Below are 21,801 nucleotides of genomic sequence, written 5' to 3'. Positions count from 1 at the left end.
GCGAGAGAGAAGAATCTGTTTTCATCTTTCTGCAGATATATATCCAGTTTCCCCAACACCATTTGCTGAAGAGGCTGTCTCTTCTCCAATGAGTATTTTTGGCATTTTTATCGAATATCAGGTGGCTATAGCTACTTGGGCTTACATCTGGGTCCTCTATTCTGTTCCACTGATCTACATGTCTGTTTTTGTGCCAGTACCATGCTGTTTTTGTTACTATGGCTCTGTAGTATAGGTTAAAATCAGGTATGGTGATACCACCAGCCTCTTTTTTGTTGCTCAGTGTTATTTTAGATATTCGAGGTTTTTTGTGATTCCAAATGAATTTTTGGATTGTTTTTTCTATTTCCATGAAGAAAGCCTTTGGAATTTTGATAGGGATTGCATTAAATGTGTAGATTGCTTTTGGTAAGATTGCCATTTTCACAATATTGATTCTTCCAATCCAGGAACAAGGGTTGTTTCTCCACTTTCTAGTGTCTTTTGCAATTTCTCGCTTGAGTGTTTTAAAGTTCTCATTTTATAGATTCTTTACTTCCTTGGTTAGGTTTATTCCAAGGTACTTTATTTTTGTTTGATGCAATTGTGAATGGGAGTGATTCTCTGATTTCATCCTCTGTGTGTTTGTTGTTATCATATATGAAGGCTACTGATTTCTGTGTATTTATTTTGTATCCTGCTACATGGCTGTAGGTTTTGATCAGCTCTAACAGCTTGCTAGTAGAGTCTTTAGGGTCCTTTATGTATAGAATCATGTCATCTGCAAATAATGATAACTTGATTTCTTCCTTTCCAATTTGTATCCCTTTTATGTGTGTCTCTTGCCTTATTGCTATGGCTAAGACTTCCAAAACTATATTAAATAATAGTGGGGACAGTGGACACCCTTGTCTTATTCCTGATTTTAGTGGAAAAGCTTCCAGTTTTTCCCCCTTTAGTAATATGTTGGCTGTAGGCTTGTCATAAATAGCCTTTATTATATTGAGATATGTTCCTTCTATTCCCAGTCTCTGTAGGACTTTTATCATGAAGGGATGTTGGATTTTGTCAAATGCTTTCTCTAGGTCCAATGAGATGATCATGTGGTTTTTGTCCTTCAACCCGTTTATGTAATGTATTACATTTATAGATTTGCGTATGTTGAACCATCCCTGCATCTCTGGGATAAAGCCTACTTGGTCAGGGTGAATGATCTTTTTGATATACTCTTGTATTCTGTTTGCCAATATTTTGTTGAGAATTTTTATATCTATGTTCATGAGGGAGATTGGTCTGTAATTTTCTTTTTTTGTTCTATCTTTGCCTGGTTTTGGTATCAGGGTGATGCTGGCCTCATAGAAGGAGTTTGGTAGGATTCCTTCTTTTCTATTTCCTGGAAAAGCTTAAGAAGCAATGGTGTTAGCTCTTCCTTAAAAGTCTGGTAAAATTCAGCAGTGAATCCATCTGGGCCAGGGCTTTTTTTAGTTGGGAGATTATTGATAACTGTGCGGATCGCCATGTTTGTTATAGGTCTATTTAAGTGATTAATCTCATTTTGATTTAATTTAGGTAGGTCATATAGATCAAGGAAATCATGCATTTCTTTCAGATTTTCATACTTTGTGGAGTATATGCTTTTATAGTATGTCCCTATGATTTTTTGAATTTCTCTGGAATCTGTTGTGATGTTACCTTGTTCATCTCTGATTTTATTAATTTGTGTCTTTTCTCTCTTTCTTTTTGTCAGATTTGCTAAGGCTTTATCAATCTTGTTTATCCTTTCAAAGAACCAACTCTTTGTTTCATTAATTCTTTGGATTGTTCTTTTTGTTTCTATTTCATTAATTTCTGCCCTAATCTTTATTCTTCCCATCTACTGATTTTTGGTTTGCCTTGTTCTTCTTTTCCCAAGGCTTTAAGGCGAAGCATTAGGTCATTTACTTGCAACCTTTCTAATTTCTTAATATAGGCACTTAAGGCTGTAAATTTACCTCTTAGAACTGCCTTCATTGTGTCCCAGAGATTTTGGTATGTTGTGTTCTCATTATCATTTGACTCTATAAATTTTTTGATTTCCTTTTTGATTTCTTCATTGACCCATTCATCATTTAGTAGTGTAATGTTTAGTTTCCATGATTTTGTGTATGCTCTATAGCCTTTCTTGCTACTGATTTGTAGTTTAATTCCATTGTGGTCAGATAGAATGCAAGGAATTATTTCAATTTTCCTGAATTTGTTAAGATTTGTTTTGTGTCCTAATATATGGTCTATTTTAGAGAATGTTCCATGTGCTGCTGAAATGAATGTATATTCTGCAGCCTTTGGATGAAATGTCCTGTATATATCTGTTAAGTCCATTCCTTCTATGACCTCATTTAGTCCAGATGCCTCTCTGTTTATTCTTTCCCGGGATGACCTGTCAATTGATGAGAGTGGGGTGTTAAAGTCACCCACCACCACTGTGTTTGGTGTTATCTGTGACCTTAGTTCTAATAGTGTTTGTTTGACGAATTTGGGAGCCCCCATGTTAGGTGCATATATGTTTAGGATTGTAATGTCCTCCTGTTGGAGTGTGCCCTTAATCAATATAAATTGATCTTCCTTATCTTTCTTGACTAACACCGGACTAAAGTCTACCCTGTCTGATATTAGGATAGCAACCCCTGCTTGTTTTCTAGGCCCATTTGCTTGAAACACTGTTTTCCAACCTTTCACCCTAAAATAATGTCTATCCTTTGTAGAAAGGTGAGTTTCTTGGAGACAACAAATTGTAGGATCCTGCTTTTTAACCCAGTCTGCAAATCTATGTCTTTTTGTTGGGGCATTGAGGCCGTTGATATTAAGAGATATTATTGAAAGCTGTGTATTTATGTTTGCCATTTTTATGTGTGTGTGTGTGTTTCTGGTTCTACCTGCGCTCTCTTCTGTGAACTAGTATTTGAGTATTGCTTGTTTTTTCTAGGTTCCTTATATGTGTGCTTTTCCTTTTCTTCAGCATGGAGGATTCTATCACGTATTTTCTGTAGAGCTGGTTTTGTCTTTAAATACTCCTTTAACCTGCTTTTGTCATGGAATGTCTTTATTTCTCCATCTATTTGAATGGATAACTTTGCAGGATAAAGTAACCTTGGTTGACAGTTGTTATCTTTCAGAACTTGGAATATATCACTCCAAGCCCTTCTGGCTTTAAAAGTTTGTGTTGAATAATCTGCTGTAATCCTGATGGGCTTGCCTTTGTAGGTAACTTGATTTTTCTCTCTAACTGCTTTCAATATTTTTTCTTTGGTTTGTGTGTTTGGTAGTTTGATTATAATATGGCGAGGAGAGGTTCTTTCTGGGTTTTGTCTGGCTGGGGTTCTAAAAGCTTCCTGTATCTGCATTGCCACCTCTTTCCCAATTTGGGGGAAATTTTCTTCTATGATTTGGTTGAAGATGCCTACTATGCCTCTGGAGTGGAGTTCTTCTCCTTCTACTATGCCCTGAATTCTAATATTTGATCTTTTCATAGTGTCCCGAATATCTTGAAATTCCCACTCATACTTTTCTATAAGTTTGTCTTTCTCTTTGTTGGACTGCATTAGGTCTGCCACCTGGTCTTCTAGCTTAGATATTCTGTCCTCTCCCTCATCCATCCTACTGGTGAGATTTTCTACAGAGTTTTTTATTTCATTACCTGTGTTCTTCATTGCTAGTAATTCTGACTGGTTTTTCTTTATCATTTCTATTTCCTTATTTATGTCTTGTATTGCCTTCTTTATTTCATTAAATTGGTGTCCTGCATCTTCTTTGATTCCTTTGATTTCCTCTTTGATTTCCTCTTTGATTTCCTCTTTGATTTCTTCTTTGATTGTTTTGATGTGTTCTTTGACCTCTTTGAACATATTTATAGTCATTCTTTTGAACTCTTTCTCAGGCATTTCCTCTAACTTTTTCTCACTGGAGGACATTTCTGATACATTAATACTTTTAGGTGGATTTATATCGTCTTGCTTTTTTGTGTTTCTTGTGTTATAATGTATATATTTTTGCATCTTGGATTAAGTTAATGCTTGGATTTTCTAGCTAGCTGGGTATTCTTAGCTGTATCAATTGATTTGATATAATATATTTTAAGGGTACGACCTTAAGGTGTTAGGTGTGGCTCTTAAGACTCTCAGAGTATCTACAAAGATGTTCTTAGGGGTTGAGTTTCCCTGCTATATGAGTATTCAAGCGGGCTGAGTGGAATAAAATACGGTAGATTCTAAAATTTAACTGAACACTGTACACATTCAATCAAAAACAGCCCCGAGTATGTATGCAAGAATAGTTATTATAACGACCAGATCCTCTATCAACAAAGAGGTTAAGATTTCTGGTCTGTTGAGGGATCCAAGTCAGCTTGCGACCAAGTGAGACCCTTCCCTGGTGCAATCCCAGTTACCTTGGATGATTTTGGTCTCAGTCAAGTTGCTGCCTGGGTCGTCGGGCTGCTGTTCTGATTTCTGGAGCTGGGCACTTGCTTTTCCTGCGGGGCAAACCGAGCCACTGCTGCTGCCTCTGCTGCTGCTGAAGCTGCTGCTGCTGCTGTGTCCACTACCGCTGCTCCCCCTGAAGCTGCTGCTGCTGAGTCCGCCGCTGCTGCCACTTCTGGGTCTGTTGCTTCTGTGGCTTCTGTTACCGGTGCTGGAGCCACTGATGTTGCTGCCGAACTCTGCACCTGCTTGGGTCCCGCTGTCAGCCCAAGTTGGTGTGGCCGATCCTGGGCTGCTGCTCTGTTCGCCGGAGCTGGGCTCATGCAGTAGGGGAGGGGAGGGAGCCGCAGCTGCTCTGGTTCTCTCGCTGCTCCACATGTTCTTCTACCTCGCGGTCTGCTCTTCCGTTGCTCGCTGCCGCTCTCCCCTCACATTTCCCGAGTTGTGGAGAGCGCAGTGTGAGGGGAAGCTCTCGCACCCGGCTTTTCCTGCGGCTCGAGCCCAGCCTGGCGGCTTTCTGGTGCGCCGCAGCCGCGGCGGTTGGCCGAGCTGCCAGAGCCGCTTTTCCCACCTGTGCAGGCCTGGACGCTCTGGAACTCTTCTACTTCTCCGCTGCCGCTTCAGTTTCCTATACACCTCACTTTTTAGTAAAAGTGTGTATTTTGCTGAGTTTTTTTGGTCTTTTCCCCCCTAGGCTGCTTTGGCATGGTACCTACACCGCCATCTTAACCGAAAGTCTCATCATTTGTTTTCTTAATGATACCCATTCTGACACGAGTGAGATGGAATCTCAAAGTAGTTTTAATTTGTATTTCCCTGGTGGCCAGTAGCATTTTTTCCATCATTTTGCAACTCCTTTTTCCAAGATCAAGATGCTGTGTGTAAAAGTATTATTTCATTTTCTTACCAGTTACTGATTTTATGGATATAGATGATAAATTAAAAGGAAAAGAAAATTACTTTTCTTTTTCAGTTTTTTGGGGTTTTATTGGTGGGGGTTGAGATAGGGTCTCCTTCCAGCGCAAGCTGACCTGTAATTCACTATGTAGTCTCAGGCTGGTATCGAGTTCACAATAGTCTTCCTACCTCAGCCTCCCAAGTGCTAGGATAAAAGGTGTGTGCCACCATGCCCAGCTCCTTTTCAGTTGCTTAAAATCAGAATGGTATTTGAAAGGCAGATGATTAAAAGTTCTTCAGGGGCTGGAGAGATGGCTTAATGGTTAAGGTATTTGCCGGCATAGCCAAAGAATCCCTGTTCAGTTCTCCAGGACCCATGTTAAAAAGAGTTCTTTAGTTTCTTTCATTCGTAAAGAGCTCAAACATGTGAAGACATTCAGATTGTTAATATCTATAAGGCTGAAGGTAGAATTATTATAGAGCAGTTTTATTACCAAGCCCCCAGTTATATATTCTCAGAGAACAGTATCACTTGATGTGTGTTATTGTAGGAAAAAACCCCCGCAGGGGGTCCCCCACGCTCTGCCCGGGTAAGGCGACACCCCAAATCACTCACGAGAAGCGGTCTTGATGCAAACTGCAAGAGGATTTTATTCCAAGCGCGCTGGGGCCCACAGTCGTACACCGCGCAGGGGTAGAGGACTGCAGACCCCCGAATGCAGGAACGGGACAGTTTTTATAGGGTTTCTAACAAAGCCTGTGTATTAGACCAATCATTATTTAATATCAGGAGCCCCTGCAGGGTGTTAGCCAGTCAGTTTGTGCCACCCCACAGTTTCTAAGCCAATTAGTTTACTTTGCTCAAGCCCCTCATGGACCAATCACTCTCTTATGACCTTGGTGGTCAGCGTTTGCGCAGGTCCTTAGGTGGGAGTAGCAGAGTGTGGTACCAGTCTCCTGTGACCTTGGAGGTCAGCACTTGTGCAATTCCTTAGGTGGGGGTAACAGAGTATCGTATCAGCCTCCTATGACTTTGGTGGTCTGAGGCAGGCTGCTACAGCTTATGGTGCAAGTTACTAAGGCTTACAGTGTGGGCTATTAAGGCTACTAAGGCTTACAGTGTGGGCTATTAAGGCTTATGGTGCAGGCTATTTACAGAAACTAAATAAGTGGTTTACTTTATTACTCATTTCCCATCCTTGAGGGCTATCTCATGCCCTTTTTACCTAGTTTTATATTAGGAGCGGGCTCTGATATAATGAGAAGAGGGATTCTTTACTTGCTTCTAACAGAGAGTAAAGCCTGGAGTTTGAGATATGCAGGGGCCCGCTTAAGCTCCCTTTGGAGCGTGATAGTATTTCTGAGCTTCTGAATTCTTGGGCCTTTCATTATCCCATGACATTTTTATTAACAATTTTTGAAAACTTACATGATGTATTCTGGTGGCATTCCAGAATTTCACTACAAACTCTTTAAAAATTGAATTCTAAGTGAATTAATACTGGGTCAGCCTGGGGTAGAGTAAGACCCTACCACACCAAAAAAAAAAAAAAAAAATCTGTCCAGGTGTGATGGCACATGCCTTTAATCCCAGCACTCAGGAGGCAGAGGTAGAAGGATTGCCATGATTTCGAGGCCAGAGACTACCCAGTAAATTCCAGGTTAGCCTGGTGTACAAGAAAAGACCCTACCTCAAAAAAAAAAAAAAAAAATTATTGTTACCTATTTTCTAGATTGTAGATACCAGTGATATTTTCAGGAACACAGAGATCAGATTTCTTCAGGATGCACTCACTAAGCCCCAAGGAACTGTGAAAGCCATGTGTGTCTGTCAAGGAGCAGTAAGTAAAGTATTATTCTGTTTTCCCTAGAACACATATTTTGGAGGTAAATATGTTCCACACTGACACATTTATTCTTATGAAAGAATAATTCTTGGGGCTGGAGAGATGGCTTAGCAGTTAAGTGCTTGCCTGTGAAACCTAAGGACCCCGGTTCGAGGCTCAATTCCCCAGGACCCACATTAGCCAGATGTACAAGGGGTACACACATCTGGAGTTTGTTTGCAGTGGCTGGAGGCCCTGAGGCACATATTCTCTCTGTCTGCCTCTTTCTCTCTCTGTTGCTCTCAAAGAAAGAAAGAAAGAATAATCTTCTGTATGTAAAAAGGTGCTTTATAGAAAATATAAGTCTCCCTAAGCTATTATGTAATTAAAGAACAATAAAACATTGAGTTTTGTTGTTGTTGTTGTTTTGTTTTGGTTTGGTTTTTTTTGGATACATAAGCATATTAGTATATTCTTAGTATAGGTAAAAACTCAGTCTCATTCCTTTTTATTCTCTTTAAATGCTCAGTGAAAAGTAATTGGGTGCCCATAGACTAGTCCAGACATAACAGATATATGTTCAAGTAAGATCAGGACAACATACATATTACCTGTTATTTATTTCCTCATTTCATGAATATCTATTATTCTCTAGGTAGCTACAAGAACCATAGGGCTACATGTCATGGTTTCACCATTTTGTTTCTCCTATGAGTATAGCTGATGACAACTGTAGTATCTCAGATAGAAAAACACTGAGATAATTTTAGAAAATATATGATACATTTTAAGAAACCTGAAATGAGCTGGGCATCATGGCTCATGCCTATAATCCCAGTACTCGGAAAGCTGAGGTAGAAGGATCATCAGGAGTTAGAGGTTGTCCTGGGGCTACAGAGTGAGTTCAAGGTCAGTCTGGGTTAGAATGCAATGAAATGTTAACTAAATCCCACTATTATGATGGAACGATGATTTGTATCTCATTTGACATCAGAAACATGTTTCTGAAGCTGGGTGTTGTATTGACAAGTTTACTTTGATTTTCTTTCATCAGAAGTACTTAAACAGGAAAGACATTGAGTTCATTAGAAAATTTGCAGCTGACCATTTTAATCAGGTAAGAGTTAATTAGAGCAATCTTCTTTTCTTTTCCTTTTGGAGATTTTGTATTTTGAACTAATAATTGCTTTTTGCATTCTTAGTTTTGAGGTTCTTGTTATTTCAGATCATACTTCTGCCTTTCATCTATTTTTACTCTAAGACTTTTAATTTAAACAATTGAATTTACTATTAATCACACGGTAAAAGTTTACCTATACTATTTTTAAATAAACAAAAGTATTTTAAGCCAGATGTGGTGGTGCACGCCTTTAATCCCAGCACTCAGGAGGCAAAAGTAGTAGAATCACTGTGAGTTCGAGGGCACCCTGAGACTGCATAGCGAATCTAGGTCAGCCTGGGCTAAAGCAAGACCCTACCTTGAAAACCTAAAACAAAAAAAAAAGAAAGAAAAATAATCACCTAAATATAAATTGCCTTGACCATACTGGATCAAGTGACTTTAGGGTCATGCTAACTGGCATGATGAAACACACCCATAATCCCACTTAGGAGGCTGAGGCAGAAAACTCACCATGAGTTCAAAGTCAGCCTGTAGTACATAGTGCACCTCATCTCAAAAAAGAGGCCAAGAGGCCAGGCATGGTGGCACATGCCTTCAATCCCAGCACTTGGGAGGCAGAGGTGGGAGGGCCAACCTGGCCTAAAGCAATACCCTATCCTTTCCCCCCCCCCCACCAACCCAAAGAAAAAGAAAGAAGCTGAAGATGTGGCTCAGCAGTTAAAAGCATTTCCCACACAAGCATGAAGGCCTGAGATCAGAGTCTTAAGCCTGCTGAGTCCCAAGCCTCTCCATGACTCTTCAGTGTATATCAGTTTCTTCTGCTGAGCCACCTCCATTGCTCACTAGGCCAGAACTTGTTCCTCTTGCTTCATTTTTTTCCATTCACTTACAATCTTCCAAAAATATTAGAATCCATTTAATTTACTAATATTGCTTCCCACTCCTTGTTCTCACTCTTTTTCACTTTTTATTTTCATGGTAGTAATATTATTCATTTATTTTCTGGAGCTATGGCTTAAACCTAGGGCCACAAGCATAAAGGCAAGTGCTCTACCACTGAATTGTATCACCAACTCTTTTTTCATCTTTAAAATTTTTTTCTTTATTTATTTGAGAGAGAGAAAGAAGCAGACACAGAATGGGTACATCAGGGCCTCCAGCCACTGGAAATGAATTCCAAATGCAAATGCCACCTTGTGCCTGGCTTATGAGGATACTGGGTCTTAGGCTTCGCAGGCAAGAGCCTCAACTGCTAAGTCATCTCTCCAGCCCATCTTTTTAAAAATTTTGAGGTAGGGTCTCCCTACATTGCCCACATTGTCTTTGAACTCATTGTAACCCAGGCAGGCCTTGAAATTGCAATCCACCTGCCCCATAAGCCCTCCCGAGTAGCTGGGATCATAGTTGTGTACCACCAAACCTACCAAGATTACTTTTTAAAAAATTCCTTTCATATCATTTTGAAAGGACTCATGGGGGGAATAGAGATGGTGTCTTTAAGTGGTCTTTTGAAAACAATAAATCTTTATTCTATGGAAAAATAACCTCACTTTTGAGAAAAATGAATAAGCCTTTTTCTTTATCAAGGAAGTCTTACCTATATTCCTGAAAGCTAATAAAAACTGGAATTCACCAGTAACTAAATTCATAACGGAGGAACAAAGATGGCAATTAACCAGACTAATGGAAATCCAAGATGAAGACATGGTGCTACTAACTGCCGGACAGCACAAGAAAGCAGTAAGTAAAATTCCTCCAAGCATGTGCCGCTTTCCCTCTGTGCGTGTCCATATTTTAAATGGACTACTAATTTCATGAGACAAGACTGCTCATAAGGCGTTATGTAAGTATCTTTCAGCGTTTTTTTTGCACTTTGTACGAACTGGAGTCATGCCGGGCATGATGGCATAGCAAGCAGGAAGATCCAAGTTTGAGCCTAATCCCTGGGCAGCATAGTGAGTTCCTATCTCAGTAAAACAAAAGCAAAGAATCTGGAGTTACTCACACATATCAAATCTGATTTTGACCAAGAAAGTGACTTAAATAGTTAAAGATACTGGTTCTACAACTATGAAAATATTTTATTTTCAAGGTTTGCAGGTGAAGAAAATTTGGTAGTTGCAAACTTTTGTACATGGCACATTGCTAAAAATTTGGAGGGACTGTTCAGATGACTGGAAGACCATTGCCCTCTCCCTGGTAGTCAAGGCAAGACCCTTTTCTTCAACAACAGCAGCTGTAGGTAGGTGAAGTGCAGCCAAACACTGATACAAATCACCATGTAGGGGATAGATAGAAGACTGGATTTAGCTTTTTGAATCTTTATTAAGTACACGAAAGCATAGAACAAAAGCAAACATGAATATTAAAAATGCATTATAGGGTTGGAGAGATGGCTTAGTGGTTAAGGCACTTGCCTACTAAGCCAAAGGACCCACGTAAGCCATACATAACATGGTGTACCCGTCTGTAGGCCCTAGCTTGCCCATTCTCTTCCTCGCTCTCACTCTGTCTGTCTCCCCTCTCTCAAATAAATGAATAATTTTTTTGTCATTTGTTTTTGTTTTTCAAGGTAGGGTCTCACTGTGGCCCAAGCTGACCTGAAATTCCCTATATAGTCTCAGGGTGGCCTCGAACTCATGGCGATCCTTCTACCTCTGCCTCCCTAGTGCTGGGACTAAAGGTGTGTGCCACCACACCTGGCTCAATAAATTTTTTAAAATGCATTATAGAGTAGGTGTGGTGGTACACACCTGTAATCCCAATATTTGGAGGTAGAAGCAGGAGGATCAGGAACTCATGGCCAGTTTTGGCTACATAATAAGTTCCAAGACCAGCTTGAGATTCTAGAAAAGAGAAATGAAGGAAAGAAAGTAAGGACGTAAAGAAAAGAGACAGACTAACACAGACAAAGAAAGAGGAAAATATATTGTAAAAGTTAAGCATGATACAATTTTTTTTTTTTTGTTTTTGTTTTTTATTTTTTGAGTAGAGTCTCACTCTAGCCCAAGCTGGCTTGGAATTCACTATGTAGTCTCAGGCTGGCCTTCAACTCATGGTGACCCTCCTACCTTTGCCTCCTGAGTGCTGGGATTAAAGGCATGTACCACCACACCTGGAAGGCATGATATAATTTTAACCTTTCATTATAGGGTTTTTTTGTTTGTTTTTTGAGTCAGAGTCTCACTCTGGCAGACCTGGAACTCATTATATAGCCTATGCTGGCCTCAAACTCACAGTAATGCCCCTACCTAAGCCTCCTGAATGCTGGGATTTAAGACATGTGCTACTATGCATGGCTATATTTTTAAGTTAATAGTGTCTAATTAGAACCTCATTGATTTTGTTCTTCTACGGGAACAAATTTAAACTTCAGCTTCAGGGATAAGGCTAGGGCTGTAGCTCGTAACATGCCCAAGGCCTTGGGTTCAGTCCTCAGCAGCAAACACGCACAAGGATAAATGTAATTTGTTGTCTTTCCAGAAGTAATAGATTTTAAAAAAGCTAATTAGGACTGAAGAGATGGCTCAGTGGCTAAGGTGCAAGATAGCACATGTGTCTGGAGTTCATTTGCAGTGCCTAGAGGCCCTGGCATGCCCATTCTGTCCCACTACCCCCCACCCCTTGATCGCTCTCTTATTCTCTAATAAATGTGTAAATAAAATATTTTTTAAAAACTAATTATATTATCCTGCTACAAATTAATTTGGTTACTAAATATTCTCTTGGTATGAATCAAGCATTCTGCAAAGCCCAAGGACCCAGGTTCGATTCCCCAGTACCCACGTAAGCCAGATGCACAAGGTGCACATGCATCTGGAGTTTGTTTGCAGTAGCTAGAGGCCCTGTTGCACCACTCTTTCTCTGTCTCTCACGCATACTCTCAACTCTCTATCGAATAAATGAGTAAATGAATGTTTTAAAATTTATTTCTATGTGTATGTTATGTGGTGGGGGAGAGCATGTGCACTGAAACATGCATGTGGAGTCAGTACCACCTCAAGGGACTTGTCTTCTGTGTTTGCTTGAAACAGGGCCTGTTGTTTTTGCTGCACTGTGCCAGTTTAGCTGGTCTTTATGGGGCCAGCCTCTAGATTCTCCTGGCTCCATCTTCCATTGCTGTAGACACATTGGGGTCACAGGTGCATGCCCCTTTGCATGTGGCTTTATGTGGGTGCTGGAGAACTAAATTTGGACTCACAGTCTTACAACTACCTTTAACTTCAGAGCCATCTCCCCAGTCCTTGGACTAGGTATTTTCATACCCATTTTACTTGGGAAGGGTGCAGAGAAAGTAGCCAAACAGATTCCAGACCCTAGTCTATCTGGGCTGCTCTGATGCTTGCATTCCCAATCACTTTGGTATTTAGTGCATACACCACCTGCTTCTGCTGACTGACTGTCATACTCATCCATGTCGCAGTCATCCCGTTTCATCTCATCTCGTTACTGGCACATCTTTTACAGAGTTTGGCCTTCAGAATCTAGGATGTGTCATCTGAAGCCTGCTGGCAAGAAGCTAAATCAGTTCTTCTGTTTGCAGTGCTCTCTGTTGGGAAAATTACGACTGGAATGTGCAGACCTTCTGGAAATGAGAGGAGTGGTACTCCGTGACCCAACATTGTTCTCTTTCCTTTGGGTGGTGGACTTCCCCCTCTTCCTTCCCAAGGAAGAAAATCCCACAGAGCTGGAGTCAGCACACCACCCCTTTACTGCTCCTCATCCCAGTGACATTCACCTCCTCTACACTGAGCCTACAAAGGTAACTTATCGGTACTTGCAAATTAAAAAATATTTACATAAAGACAAAGATTTTAAAGTTCAGTCTGAAGATAAATAGGACCCAGCTCTGGAAATGCCAGGAAAAGACTGTTAGCTGACAGTTAACATACTGTCTCTTAAGTAGCTACTGTGTTTTCAACCAATGGAACAGAAAGTCACAAATTTTCTCTAAGATAAAGGCTCTTCTATGTATCTTGTAGGTTCGGAGCCAACACTATGACTTGGTGTTAAATGGCAGTGAGATAGGAGGTGGTTCTATCCGAATTCATGATGCAGAACTACAGCATTACATCCTGGCAGCATTGCTAAAGGTAACAAGTATCTTCTAACCTACTGTTTTATCTGTAGATTTGTCAGTTTTCTTAAACTCTTGTTAGAAATGAAGGATTCACTGAGTACAAACTAGTGTCAGCTTTTCCCCATCTTTAGTGTGGAATTTGGAAAAGTAAATGATAGTAACAGCTGGCTTTCTAGTGCTTACTATATGCCAGGTGCTTCTTAAGTACTGGATATGTGTATTGGGTATGTATCCTGGGCATGGTGGTTCATGCCTGTAATCCCAGAACTTCAGATACTGAGACAGGATTGCTGTGAGTTTGAGGACAGCCTAAGCTCATAACAATACTCCAGAGCCTCAAACAAAAAGTTATATGTGTTGATATATGTAGTCCTTACAGTTGCCTTATGAATGGATACTCTTTTGCTCATTTTAAAGAAACTGAGGCAGTTTATCTTGCCTGAAGTCACACAGCAAAGAGCCAAGAAAGGTCCTGTAATTCCAGCATTAAGGAGATAGAAGTTGGACTGAAAGTCTTGAGTCCAGCTAGGATTACCATGATCCTGTCTCAAGAAAAATTTTAAAAAGCTGGACTGGTGTTTGCACACCTGTAATCCCAGCACTCTGGATGCCAAAGTAGGAATATCACTGTGTGTTTGAGGCCAACCTGAGACTACATAGTGAATTCCAGGTTGGCCCGGGCTTGAGTGATACCCTACCTCAAAAAAGTAAGTCATGTCCAGTGGCATAATGTTAGGGCAAGAAATACAGCTTTGTCATCGCTGATGTTTTTGTTTTATTGAGAGATGGTCTATGTAGTTGAGCTGGAACTCATAATCCTCTTGCTTCGACCTCCTGAGTGCTAAAATTATGAGTGACCTGTCTAGATCCATTTGATTTTTCAAGGTAGTGTCTTGCTATAGTCTGGAATTCACTATGTAGACTAAGGGTGTCATCAAGCTCACAGTGATCCTCTACCTCTGGGATTAAAGGCATGTGTCACCACCCCCGGCTCCCTTAAGATTTTATTTTTATTTTTTATTTTTTTTTGGTTTTTCGAGGTAGGGTCTCACTCTGGTCCAGGCTGACCTGGAATTAACTCTGTCATCTCAGGGTGGCCTTGAACTCATGGCAATCCTACCTCTGCCTCCCGAGTGCTGGGATTAAAGGCGTGCACCACCACGCCTGGCAAGATTTTATTTTTAAAATTCAACTCTACTTTTCCTTTAGTTGCTAAGGTTAGTAGGTAAATGTAGATGGTAGTCATTCACTGTTATTTAAATGGAATGTGTTTTGATTTTCAGGAAGATGTGAACTTGCTTTCCCATCTACTCCAGGCTTTAGACCATGGGGCACCCCCACATGGAGGAATTGCCTTAGGTAAATCATCTCTCCTCTTGTACCCTAAATTCCATTCCATAGTAACATGTCTCTCTCACTCAAATTTGGACAGTTTAAGGGGTATAGTCCAAGAATTCTATGAGAAATTATTTTTTTCATCTCATTTATGACACATAAGGATTGAACCTAGGGACTTACACATCTAAACACACATTTTACTTGTAAAATACATTTTATCACCAGGCATGGTGGTGCACATCTGTAGTCCCAGCACTCAGGAGGCTGAGGCACAAGGACCACTGGGAATTCCAGGCCAGGCTGGGATGAGATACTATCTCAAAAAAATAAGTAAGAATTCTCTACAGAGGAGGGGACTTAAAGGATATGGGAGGTACAAGAGAGGGTAATGGGGACAGGCATAATGCATGTTTTCTCATGAGGAATCTAGATTTTATAATAATAAATCAAAAGAGAAGGGATACTACTTGTGAGGAAGACGACTAATGGCCTAGGGGACAGCAAAGGGCAATGGGTGTAATTTGACCAAAGATAATGATATACATGTATGAAAATGTCACAATGAAACCTATTACTTTGTATACTAAAAAAAACCTTAAGCCAGGTGTGGTGGTACATGCCTTTAATCCCAGCACTCACGGAGGCAGAGGTAAGAGGGTTGCTGTAAATTCAGGGGCCAGCCTGCAACTACATAAGTGAATTCCAAGGTCAGCCTGGGCTACATACAACAAGACCCTATACCTCGAAAAATAAAACAAAGAAAAAACAACTAAGTTGGGCATGGTGCTACACACCTGTAATCCAAGCCCATGGAAGGTAGAGGCAGGTGGATCAGAAGTTTGAGGCCAGCCTGAGCTACGTAAGACCTTGTGAATAAAAATAAAACCTAGCCAGGCATGGTGGTGCACACCTTTAATCCCAGCACTCGGGAGGCAGAGGTAGGAGGATCTCTGTGAATTCGAGACCACCCTGAGACTACATAGTGAATTCCAGGTCAGCCTGGACTAAAGCAAGACCCTACCTTGAAAAACCAAAGAAAAACCAATAATAAGTAAAACCCAAATTTTCTTTTGAACTGGTGATACAGCTCAGTAGACATGTATTAAGCCATAACAAAAACAGTTCTCTGCATCTTTTAAAGAAAATCAAGTTGTTTGCAAAGTTCAATTGCTGTTTCTCATCTGTTAACTTTTTTATTCACAGGCCTAGACAGACTAATTTGCCTTGTCACTGGAGCCCCAAACATCAGAGATGTCATAGCCTTCCCAAAATCCTTTCGGGGATATGACCTCATGAGCAGTGCCCCAGATTTTGTTCCTTCTGAAGAGCTGAAGCACTATCACATCCAGGTCTCCTGGCCAACAGACTCTGAAGCAGAAAAAAAGTGCATTGAATCAGTCACACCTCCCAGAAAGCTGAGCTTTTGAGTTTGTCCTCATTGCTTTGGCAAAGCAAAAATCAGATCTGGATCTGCCACAGACCTTAGAATTGTCTTTGCAAGGAACTAGTCAAGGCAGTGTTTATCACCACAGTAAAAAGTTTTCCAAGAATAACTTGATAACATGTACCATTAGGACTTTTTGTGTTTGGGACTTTTGTGGTAGTATCTTTTTACTTGGAGAATTATAAAGTGACTATCACAATAATGTAGCAATGCATTGTTTTCTAATCATGAGTTTTTCATACTCAGATGGGTTATTCCTGTAATAAGTACTGCCATCTGTAGACTAGCCTGTTGGTGAAGGACTTCATCTAGCCTTATCAAGAATCTACAGGGTTGAGGGTGGGGAGATGGCTTAGTGGTTAAGGCACTTGCTTGCAAAGCCAATAGACCCAGGTTCAACTCCCCAGGACCCACTTAAGCTAGATGCACAAGGGGCATCTGGAGTTCTTTTGCAGTGGCTGGAGACCATGGCACACCCATCCTCCCTCTCTCATATAGAATGCAACTTTATGTTCATCTGTTAGCAGGTGCATGTCTTTGTCCCAGCACTTAGAAAAGGAAAAAATGTTTCATAATTTTACTGTGAGCTAATTGTGACCAAAATGCTTGTTTTTCTCAAGTCCAGGCTGGCCTCAAACTCAAGGGAACCACTGGGCCTGGCTATCTTAAAAAAAAAAAAAAAACTTGCAAAGACGGGCACCCTAGGGCCTTTGCAAGCACCACTTTGTGCATCTGAGTTCACACATGTACTAGCGAAATTAACCCAGGCCAGCATGTGCCTTTGAACCATTCTCCTAAAAAATTGTAGACATTCACTGCCCCAACAAGGGTTCACTGTGTAGCCTGAAAGGCAGCCTAAAGTATCCCCACAGAAGTGAGCCTTGGTGTTCCTAGTGGCAGGATGGGCATGCATGGGCCTCTAGCCACTGCAACTTACTCCACTATAGGATCAAACCTGTGTCCTTTGGCTTTGAGCCACCTTTCCATCCCCCACACCTTTTTGAACAGTATGAGGACCCAATTAGCTGCACAGGTAATGAGAGAAACCCAACTTTCAGTATGCCACTCCTCGCAGCTAAAGATGAGGATTATTTCCCTGATCATGTTAGTTTCACCTTCCACACCAAAAAGCAACCTCCACTCATCCACAAGTTTACAAGATGTCTTTATTTATGATTGTTATGATTGTTTACTTTCTTATTCCAGAGCTTCTATTCAGGTGCCTGAAACAAAAGAACACTTTCAGTCTTATGTGCAGACCTCAATTTAAATGGTACTTGGAAAACACAACAGAATATCAGATCTTTAATTATCATCAAGTGATCAGTGAGAGAGTTCAAGCTGGGGTGATCATCATGTATTCTGGAGTGGCCAGCCACCTCACAGGGAAGTTTTCAATCCTCACCTCATGAGGGGTTATATGCCGCCATACTTGCTGCCTTAAAGAGCCCTAAAAGAAAAACAGCTTCATTACTAAAAATGTTTTTAAAAACTCCTGAGTGGTACATGTTACTATAATAACCTCAGAAATGAAGTGGAACGGTTATATGTGTGATATCACATCTTATCATTTGGCAGAATCACAGCATCATTGGTTATGTTCTCAGTTAGGGTATACTTTTTAAAAAAGCTGGCTTACCTTCAAAGTGTCAGGACAACATGCCAACTTGTCCACCTGTTTGAAAATGAAGAATGTTTAATCGGAAATTCCTTCTTTTTAGCTGTTTATTCTTTGGTAGCAAAGGCTTTAGGATAGTCATACTGTAGTCTACAATTACCTTGAACTGATGGCAGCCCCTTAAATCTGCCTGAGTGAGTGCTGGGTGGAAGGAAGTCAGCCACTATGCCCAAGCAAGTGTTATACTCCAGAATGTTTAAGGACCTGGGTTCCATCACTACACTCAATACTATCTGGAGCCAGGTATGGTGGTGTATTCCTTTAATCCCACCACTCAGGATCACTGACTGAGACAAGGAAATTCTAGGCCAGCCTGGGCTATAGAGTCCCTATCTCAAAATACTACATGTTACCACACATTACCACTTTGGAGGTAGAGGTTCCGAGCAGTGCTCTGGAGTTTTGAGGGCAGCCTGAGAGTACACAGTGAACTCCAAGTCAGCTCGGGCTACAGTGAGACAGTGGAGCACTGTCTACCCCTCAACCCAGGTATGCATGGAACCCTGTGTTAATGTCAGGGACAACTTGTGGTAGATACTTCTGGCTCAGATACTCTGACTTGCTACCAGGGCCTCTAGCCACTGCAAACCCAACTCCACATCTATGTGCCACCATACCTGACGATACTGTAACACACCCCAAACCCATATGCGAATAGACATACTAAATGTTAAACCTGTTTTTCTTCTGACAGTGCAAGGCTTAACTTTTTGATGGATATACATTAAACTATTAAAGCCTGATACTTCAGATAGGAGCGAAAGACTTCTGATTGCTCATCAGTGTCAGTCTGCTGAACTATGTTATCATCATTGTATCAGCTTTTACACACCATTAAAGACCCAAGCACCTGAGAGGTTACACCTGTATTTGGCATACCTTTGCATGAAGCCTGTGCTGGGCATCAGTCCAGCTGACTAGGAACACCTGCAAAAATTTAATTGAATTTAGCAATAGGTAGTATAAACAAAGACTTCTAACAGTTTTATAGTACTGTTTCAGCTTTGAATTAATCTTCATTCTCTTTCAGAGAGATTCCCATCTTTTTAACTAAGTAAGTCATCACTAACAGCACCTTATTAAGTAAATACATAAAAACTCCTAATACATACCTTCATGTAACAGGCCTCCACATTCTGGACCTAAGAATTTTAGAGAACATGTCTTCAATAATTGCATTAACTTGGTATGTAGCATGATTTAACTTTTAACCATAGGTGGCTATTAATTAAAAGACCATATTACAAAAGGTAGATGCCAGGAGCCCATAAGCTGCTTTCTTACCCAAGCAAGCCATCCAGATCAAAGCATGCAAGGCGTAGCTAGAACAAAAGTAAGCATCTGTCAATATAATTTAGTATTATTAAATTCTCCTCAAGAGTTGTTAGCCACAGGGTTCTTCAGTGTTACATCAAGTCTACATGCTCTATTCAGGTCAGACATTTGATAACATCATTACAGAAACCCTGCTCAGAGCATGCCCAGAAAAGCCCCATAGCATTAGCCAACATGCTAGGACGTCTAAATATCCAAATAGTAGCCACCATGAAACCACTGGCCTCAATACTGCCTTAATACTTACCGTATAACAAGAGCTGGTCCGGACAGTTAAAACTGCACCTGAAAAGAAAGTGCTCTTTTACAACAGTCAGGATAAAAGTCTCTGAAACCAAATCTAACTATGCCCAAGGTCAGTTAGAGCTAATTAAGACCTTCATAATTAGTCAGCATTTGCTTCTCATCACACAGGCTGCATTTACAAATGTAATTCTCAAAAATGGTAACAGGACAAGGACATCTGTAAATCATGGTAGGAGTGTTTACTTTTTCAAGAGAATGCTACCTTGCAAAGCCACTGCTCTTTGTCCGGTTACCTACAGTTAGCTGGGCAACTTTACTTACCATGTTAGCGTCTGCACTTCTGTACCACCACCTACAAAAAGATTTCAAACAAAAAGACATTTGAAAGCAAGGTCAGTGATATGCTACATATATTGATAATCAAGGCCCAGACACATCAGACAAATGATAAATTCTCTTCATAATTTTATCTGCTGAACTATGCAACCATCATTGTATCTGCCTTTCTCAGACCTCATTCTGTTACCAGAGATCACTTTAAAAACCTACTTCTTGAAAAAAATTACGTATTTACCTACTGTATAGCCATGGTTCAACTGCCTTGCTCTGTAGGTCCTAGGAAATAAAAAACTCCAAATAAACCCATATGCAATCCATGTGTTCCCAATGCCACTAATTTCTGTGCCTCAGTTACAGTAATGGTGGACTATGATTATCATCACTCTTCCAAGTCAAGAGTAGCAAATATAATGTCATCATTGTGGCACATTCAGCTACCTTTCAACTTCAAGACTATTTCAGTACTTACCTCAATCCTCATCCATCCTTGGCACGTTTCTAGGAAAAAAAAGGCAAAACAATGAAGCATTTCCTTAACAGTGAGTTAAATGCTGTTTTCAACTATGTAAAGCCTCAGAACAGTTTTCTCAGAAATCCATTCTGTCCACTACTCTTAGACCATCACAGGCTTAAAGCGTTTAATTTTTTAAATTCCCTCCTCCCATTTGCTCCCCAGTTCTCACCTTCCCCGAGGTTGTCTTGAGCAGTAATATCGCATCAGTCCTCCCCATCATTCCTAAAAGATTTTAAGAAGGCTTTTAATTAAGAGTTATAGCCGTAAAAGTCAGACAATGTACATGCTTAAAATGAGCCATCTGAGAACGGAAATGCTGCAACTGCTAAGTATAAGCACGTAGGTTCTGCCCACTGCAGGGCCTTTGCAGAACTCTAAAGGCTAATTTTGAGACCCACATGGCAGGCCACCCATTTTATCTTATGGCTCTATTGTGACAGCAAAAGAACCAAGTTGAAGGCCAGCCTGAGCTATGTGGTAAAGACTAAAAAGTCGCGTGTGCGCATGCCTTTAGCCCTAGCACTCGGAAGGCAGAGGTAGAAAGATCGGGGCCAGAGACTACAAAATGGATTCCAAGGCAGCATGGGCTACAGCGAGATCAACAGTTTCAGGGCGGGTGTGGTGGCACACATATTTAATGCCAGCATTCAGGAGGTAAAATGGAGGCTCGCCGAGTTCGAGGCCACCCTGAGACTACATAGTGAATTCCAGGTCAGGCTGGGCTAGAGTGTTACTCTACCTCGAAAAACCAAAAAAAATGTTTCAGTCATAATTTAAAAAAATAAAGCCGGGCTTCGTGGCACACGTACTTTATTCCAAGCACTCGGAGGCTTGTAAGAATACCGCTGTTTTGAAGCCTGGACTAGACTAAGCTCCCACCTCGAAATAGAATAAAGCAAGCCATCCTCGGCCGTTAATGCGGCACCCTTGCAAAGCCTGCCAGCCTGGGTTCAATCACCCTGGTCACCAACCTCCCCGCCAGGTCCCGTGCTAGAAATCCCAATATCGTCCTCTCCTCGGATGACTCGGCGTGCTCCGCCGTCAGAGCCGTTGGCATTCATCAGCCACCATCAGATGTCCCTACCAACACAGGCTTCATCATAGCGAGGCCACAGCCGAGTGTCCCTCGGTTCACCGAGCCTTCCTGCAAGCAACGCCTTCCTCTCGCACTATGCGTTTTGTAGGCCCACTGAAACAGCGATTAAAAACCTCCACAAGGGAACCACTCACCAGCACCGACAGAAAGCCAGGCGCGGAAAGGACAGTATGGCGGCCCGAGTCCCGTATTTAAATCTTCTCATGACGTCACGACGCACGGTCCTCCGCAGCGTCCCCAGGCTTCTCCCCCTCCTCCCAGCCCACCTCTTACCTTGCCCCGCCCCCCGTGGGCGGGGCCACACACCCCGTTCCCGCCGCGCACTCCTCTGCCCGGAAGAGCTGGGGGTGGGGAGAGGCCGCGAGGACCGCGGCGCCGGGGAGGGGACGGGAGGGAAGGGGAGGGGGCGTGTAAGGGTGAGTGATTTCCTTCCGGCACGTCGCCCGCTCCGG

The 21,801-nt window shown here is 41.4% G+C and overlaps 1 protein-coding gene, 1 long non-coding RNA gene and 10 other non-coding genes across 20 annotated transcripts in view; 1 reads left to right on the top strand and 11 right to left on the bottom strand.

Moving 5' to 3' along the window:
* Positions 1 to 18,576, top strand: part of Dars2 (aspartyl-tRNA synthetase 2, mitochondrial) — a 41,997-nt gene extending 23,421 nt beyond the window's left edge. For all 5 annotated transcript variants that reach the window (XM_045150813.1, XM_045150802.1, XM_045150807.1 and 2 more), the window contains 7 exons: positions 7,064 to 7,171; positions 8,211 to 8,273; positions 9,867 to 10,019; positions 12,823 to 13,041; positions 13,262 to 13,372; positions 14,643 to 14,718; positions 15,901 to 18,576. In XM_045150813.1, the coding sequence (XP_045006748.1) occupies positions 7,064 to 7,171; positions 8,211 to 8,273; positions 9,867 to 10,019; positions 12,823 to 13,041; positions 13,262 to 13,372; positions 14,643 to 14,718; positions 15,901 to 16,124 (954 nt within the window). In that variant the 3' untranslated portion in view covers positions 16,125 to 18,576. The remainder of the gene's footprint in view (positions 1 to 7,063; positions 7,172 to 8,210; positions 8,274 to 9,866; positions 10,020 to 12,822; positions 13,042 to 13,261; positions 13,373 to 14,642; positions 14,719 to 15,900) is intronic.
* LOC123460852 lies at positions 17,290 to 21,550 on the bottom strand. Of its 5 annotated transcripts, none has more exons than XR_006637247.1 (11): positions 21,484 to 21,550; positions 20,423 to 20,475; positions 20,209 to 20,237; positions 19,975 to 20,015; positions 19,722 to 19,752; positions 19,402 to 19,439; positions 18,932 to 18,961; positions 18,699 to 18,746; positions 17,781 to 17,816; positions 17,547 to 17,591; positions 17,290 to 17,364 (listed from the first exon to the last, which is right to left on the bottom strand). It is a non-coding gene; the product is annotated as an uncharacterized LOC123460852 (long non-coding RNA). The 5 variants fall into 5 exon arrangements; XR_006637248.1 differs by adding an exon at positions 19,104 to 19,141 and having other exon boundaries at positions 17,290 to 17,591; positions 21,484 to 21,548; XR_006637246.1 differs by having other exon boundaries at positions 17,290 to 17,591; positions 21,484 to 21,541.
* LOC123458401 lies at positions 17,432 to 17,506 on the bottom strand. Its single transcript, XR_006635658.1, has one exon. It is a non-coding gene; the product is annotated as a small nucleolar RNA SNORD81 (small nucleolar RNA).
* On the bottom strand, positions 17,661 to 17,738 carry LOC123457807. The gene has a single exon (XR_006635171.1). It is a non-coding gene; the product is annotated as a small nucleolar RNA SNORD47 (small nucleolar RNA).
* LOC123457813 lies at positions 18,559 to 18,640 on the bottom strand. The gene has a single exon (XR_006635177.1). It is a non-coding gene; the product is annotated as a small nucleolar RNA snR60/Z15/Z230/Z193/J17 (small nucleolar RNA).
* On the bottom strand, positions 18,811 to 18,893 carry LOC123457785. Its single transcript, XR_006635154.1, has one exon. It is a non-coding gene; the product is annotated as a small nucleolar RNA SNORD79 (small nucleolar RNA).
* LOC123457924 lies at positions 19,216 to 19,280 on the bottom strand. The gene has a single exon (XR_006635275.1). It is a non-coding gene; the product is annotated as a small nucleolar RNA SNORD78 (small nucleolar RNA).
* Positions 19,509 to 19,569, bottom strand: LOC123457811. Its single transcript, XR_006635175.1, has one exon. It is a non-coding gene; the product is annotated as a small nucleolar RNA SNORD44 (small nucleolar RNA).
* Positions 19,830 to 19,898, bottom strand: LOC123457923. Its single transcript, XR_006635274.1, has one exon. It is a non-coding gene; the product is annotated as a small nucleolar RNA SNORD77 (small nucleolar RNA).
* Positions 20,083 to 20,166, bottom strand: LOC123458387. The gene has a single exon (XR_006635645.1). It is a non-coding gene; the product is annotated as a small nucleolar RNA SNORD24 (small nucleolar RNA).
* On the bottom strand, positions 20,309 to 20,369 carry LOC123457930. Its single transcript, XR_006635281.1, has one exon. It is a non-coding gene; the product is annotated as a small nucleolar RNA SNORD75 (small nucleolar RNA).
* LOC123457808 lies at positions 21,286 to 21,366 on the bottom strand. Its single transcript, XR_006635172.1, has one exon. It is a non-coding gene; the product is annotated as a small nucleolar RNA SNORD74 (small nucleolar RNA).
* Positions 21,551 to 21,801: the final 251 nt, after the last annotated feature.

This window comes from Jaculus jaculus, chromosome 1, assembly GCF_020740685.1.
Source record: "Jaculus jaculus isolate mJacJac1 chromosome 1, mJacJac1.mat.Y.cur, whole genome shotgun sequence".
Lineage (NCBI taxonomy): Eukaryota > Metazoa > Chordata > Mammalia > Rodentia > Dipodidae > Jaculus > Jaculus jaculus.
This window is presented reverse-complemented; position numbering and strand designations above follow the sequence as displayed.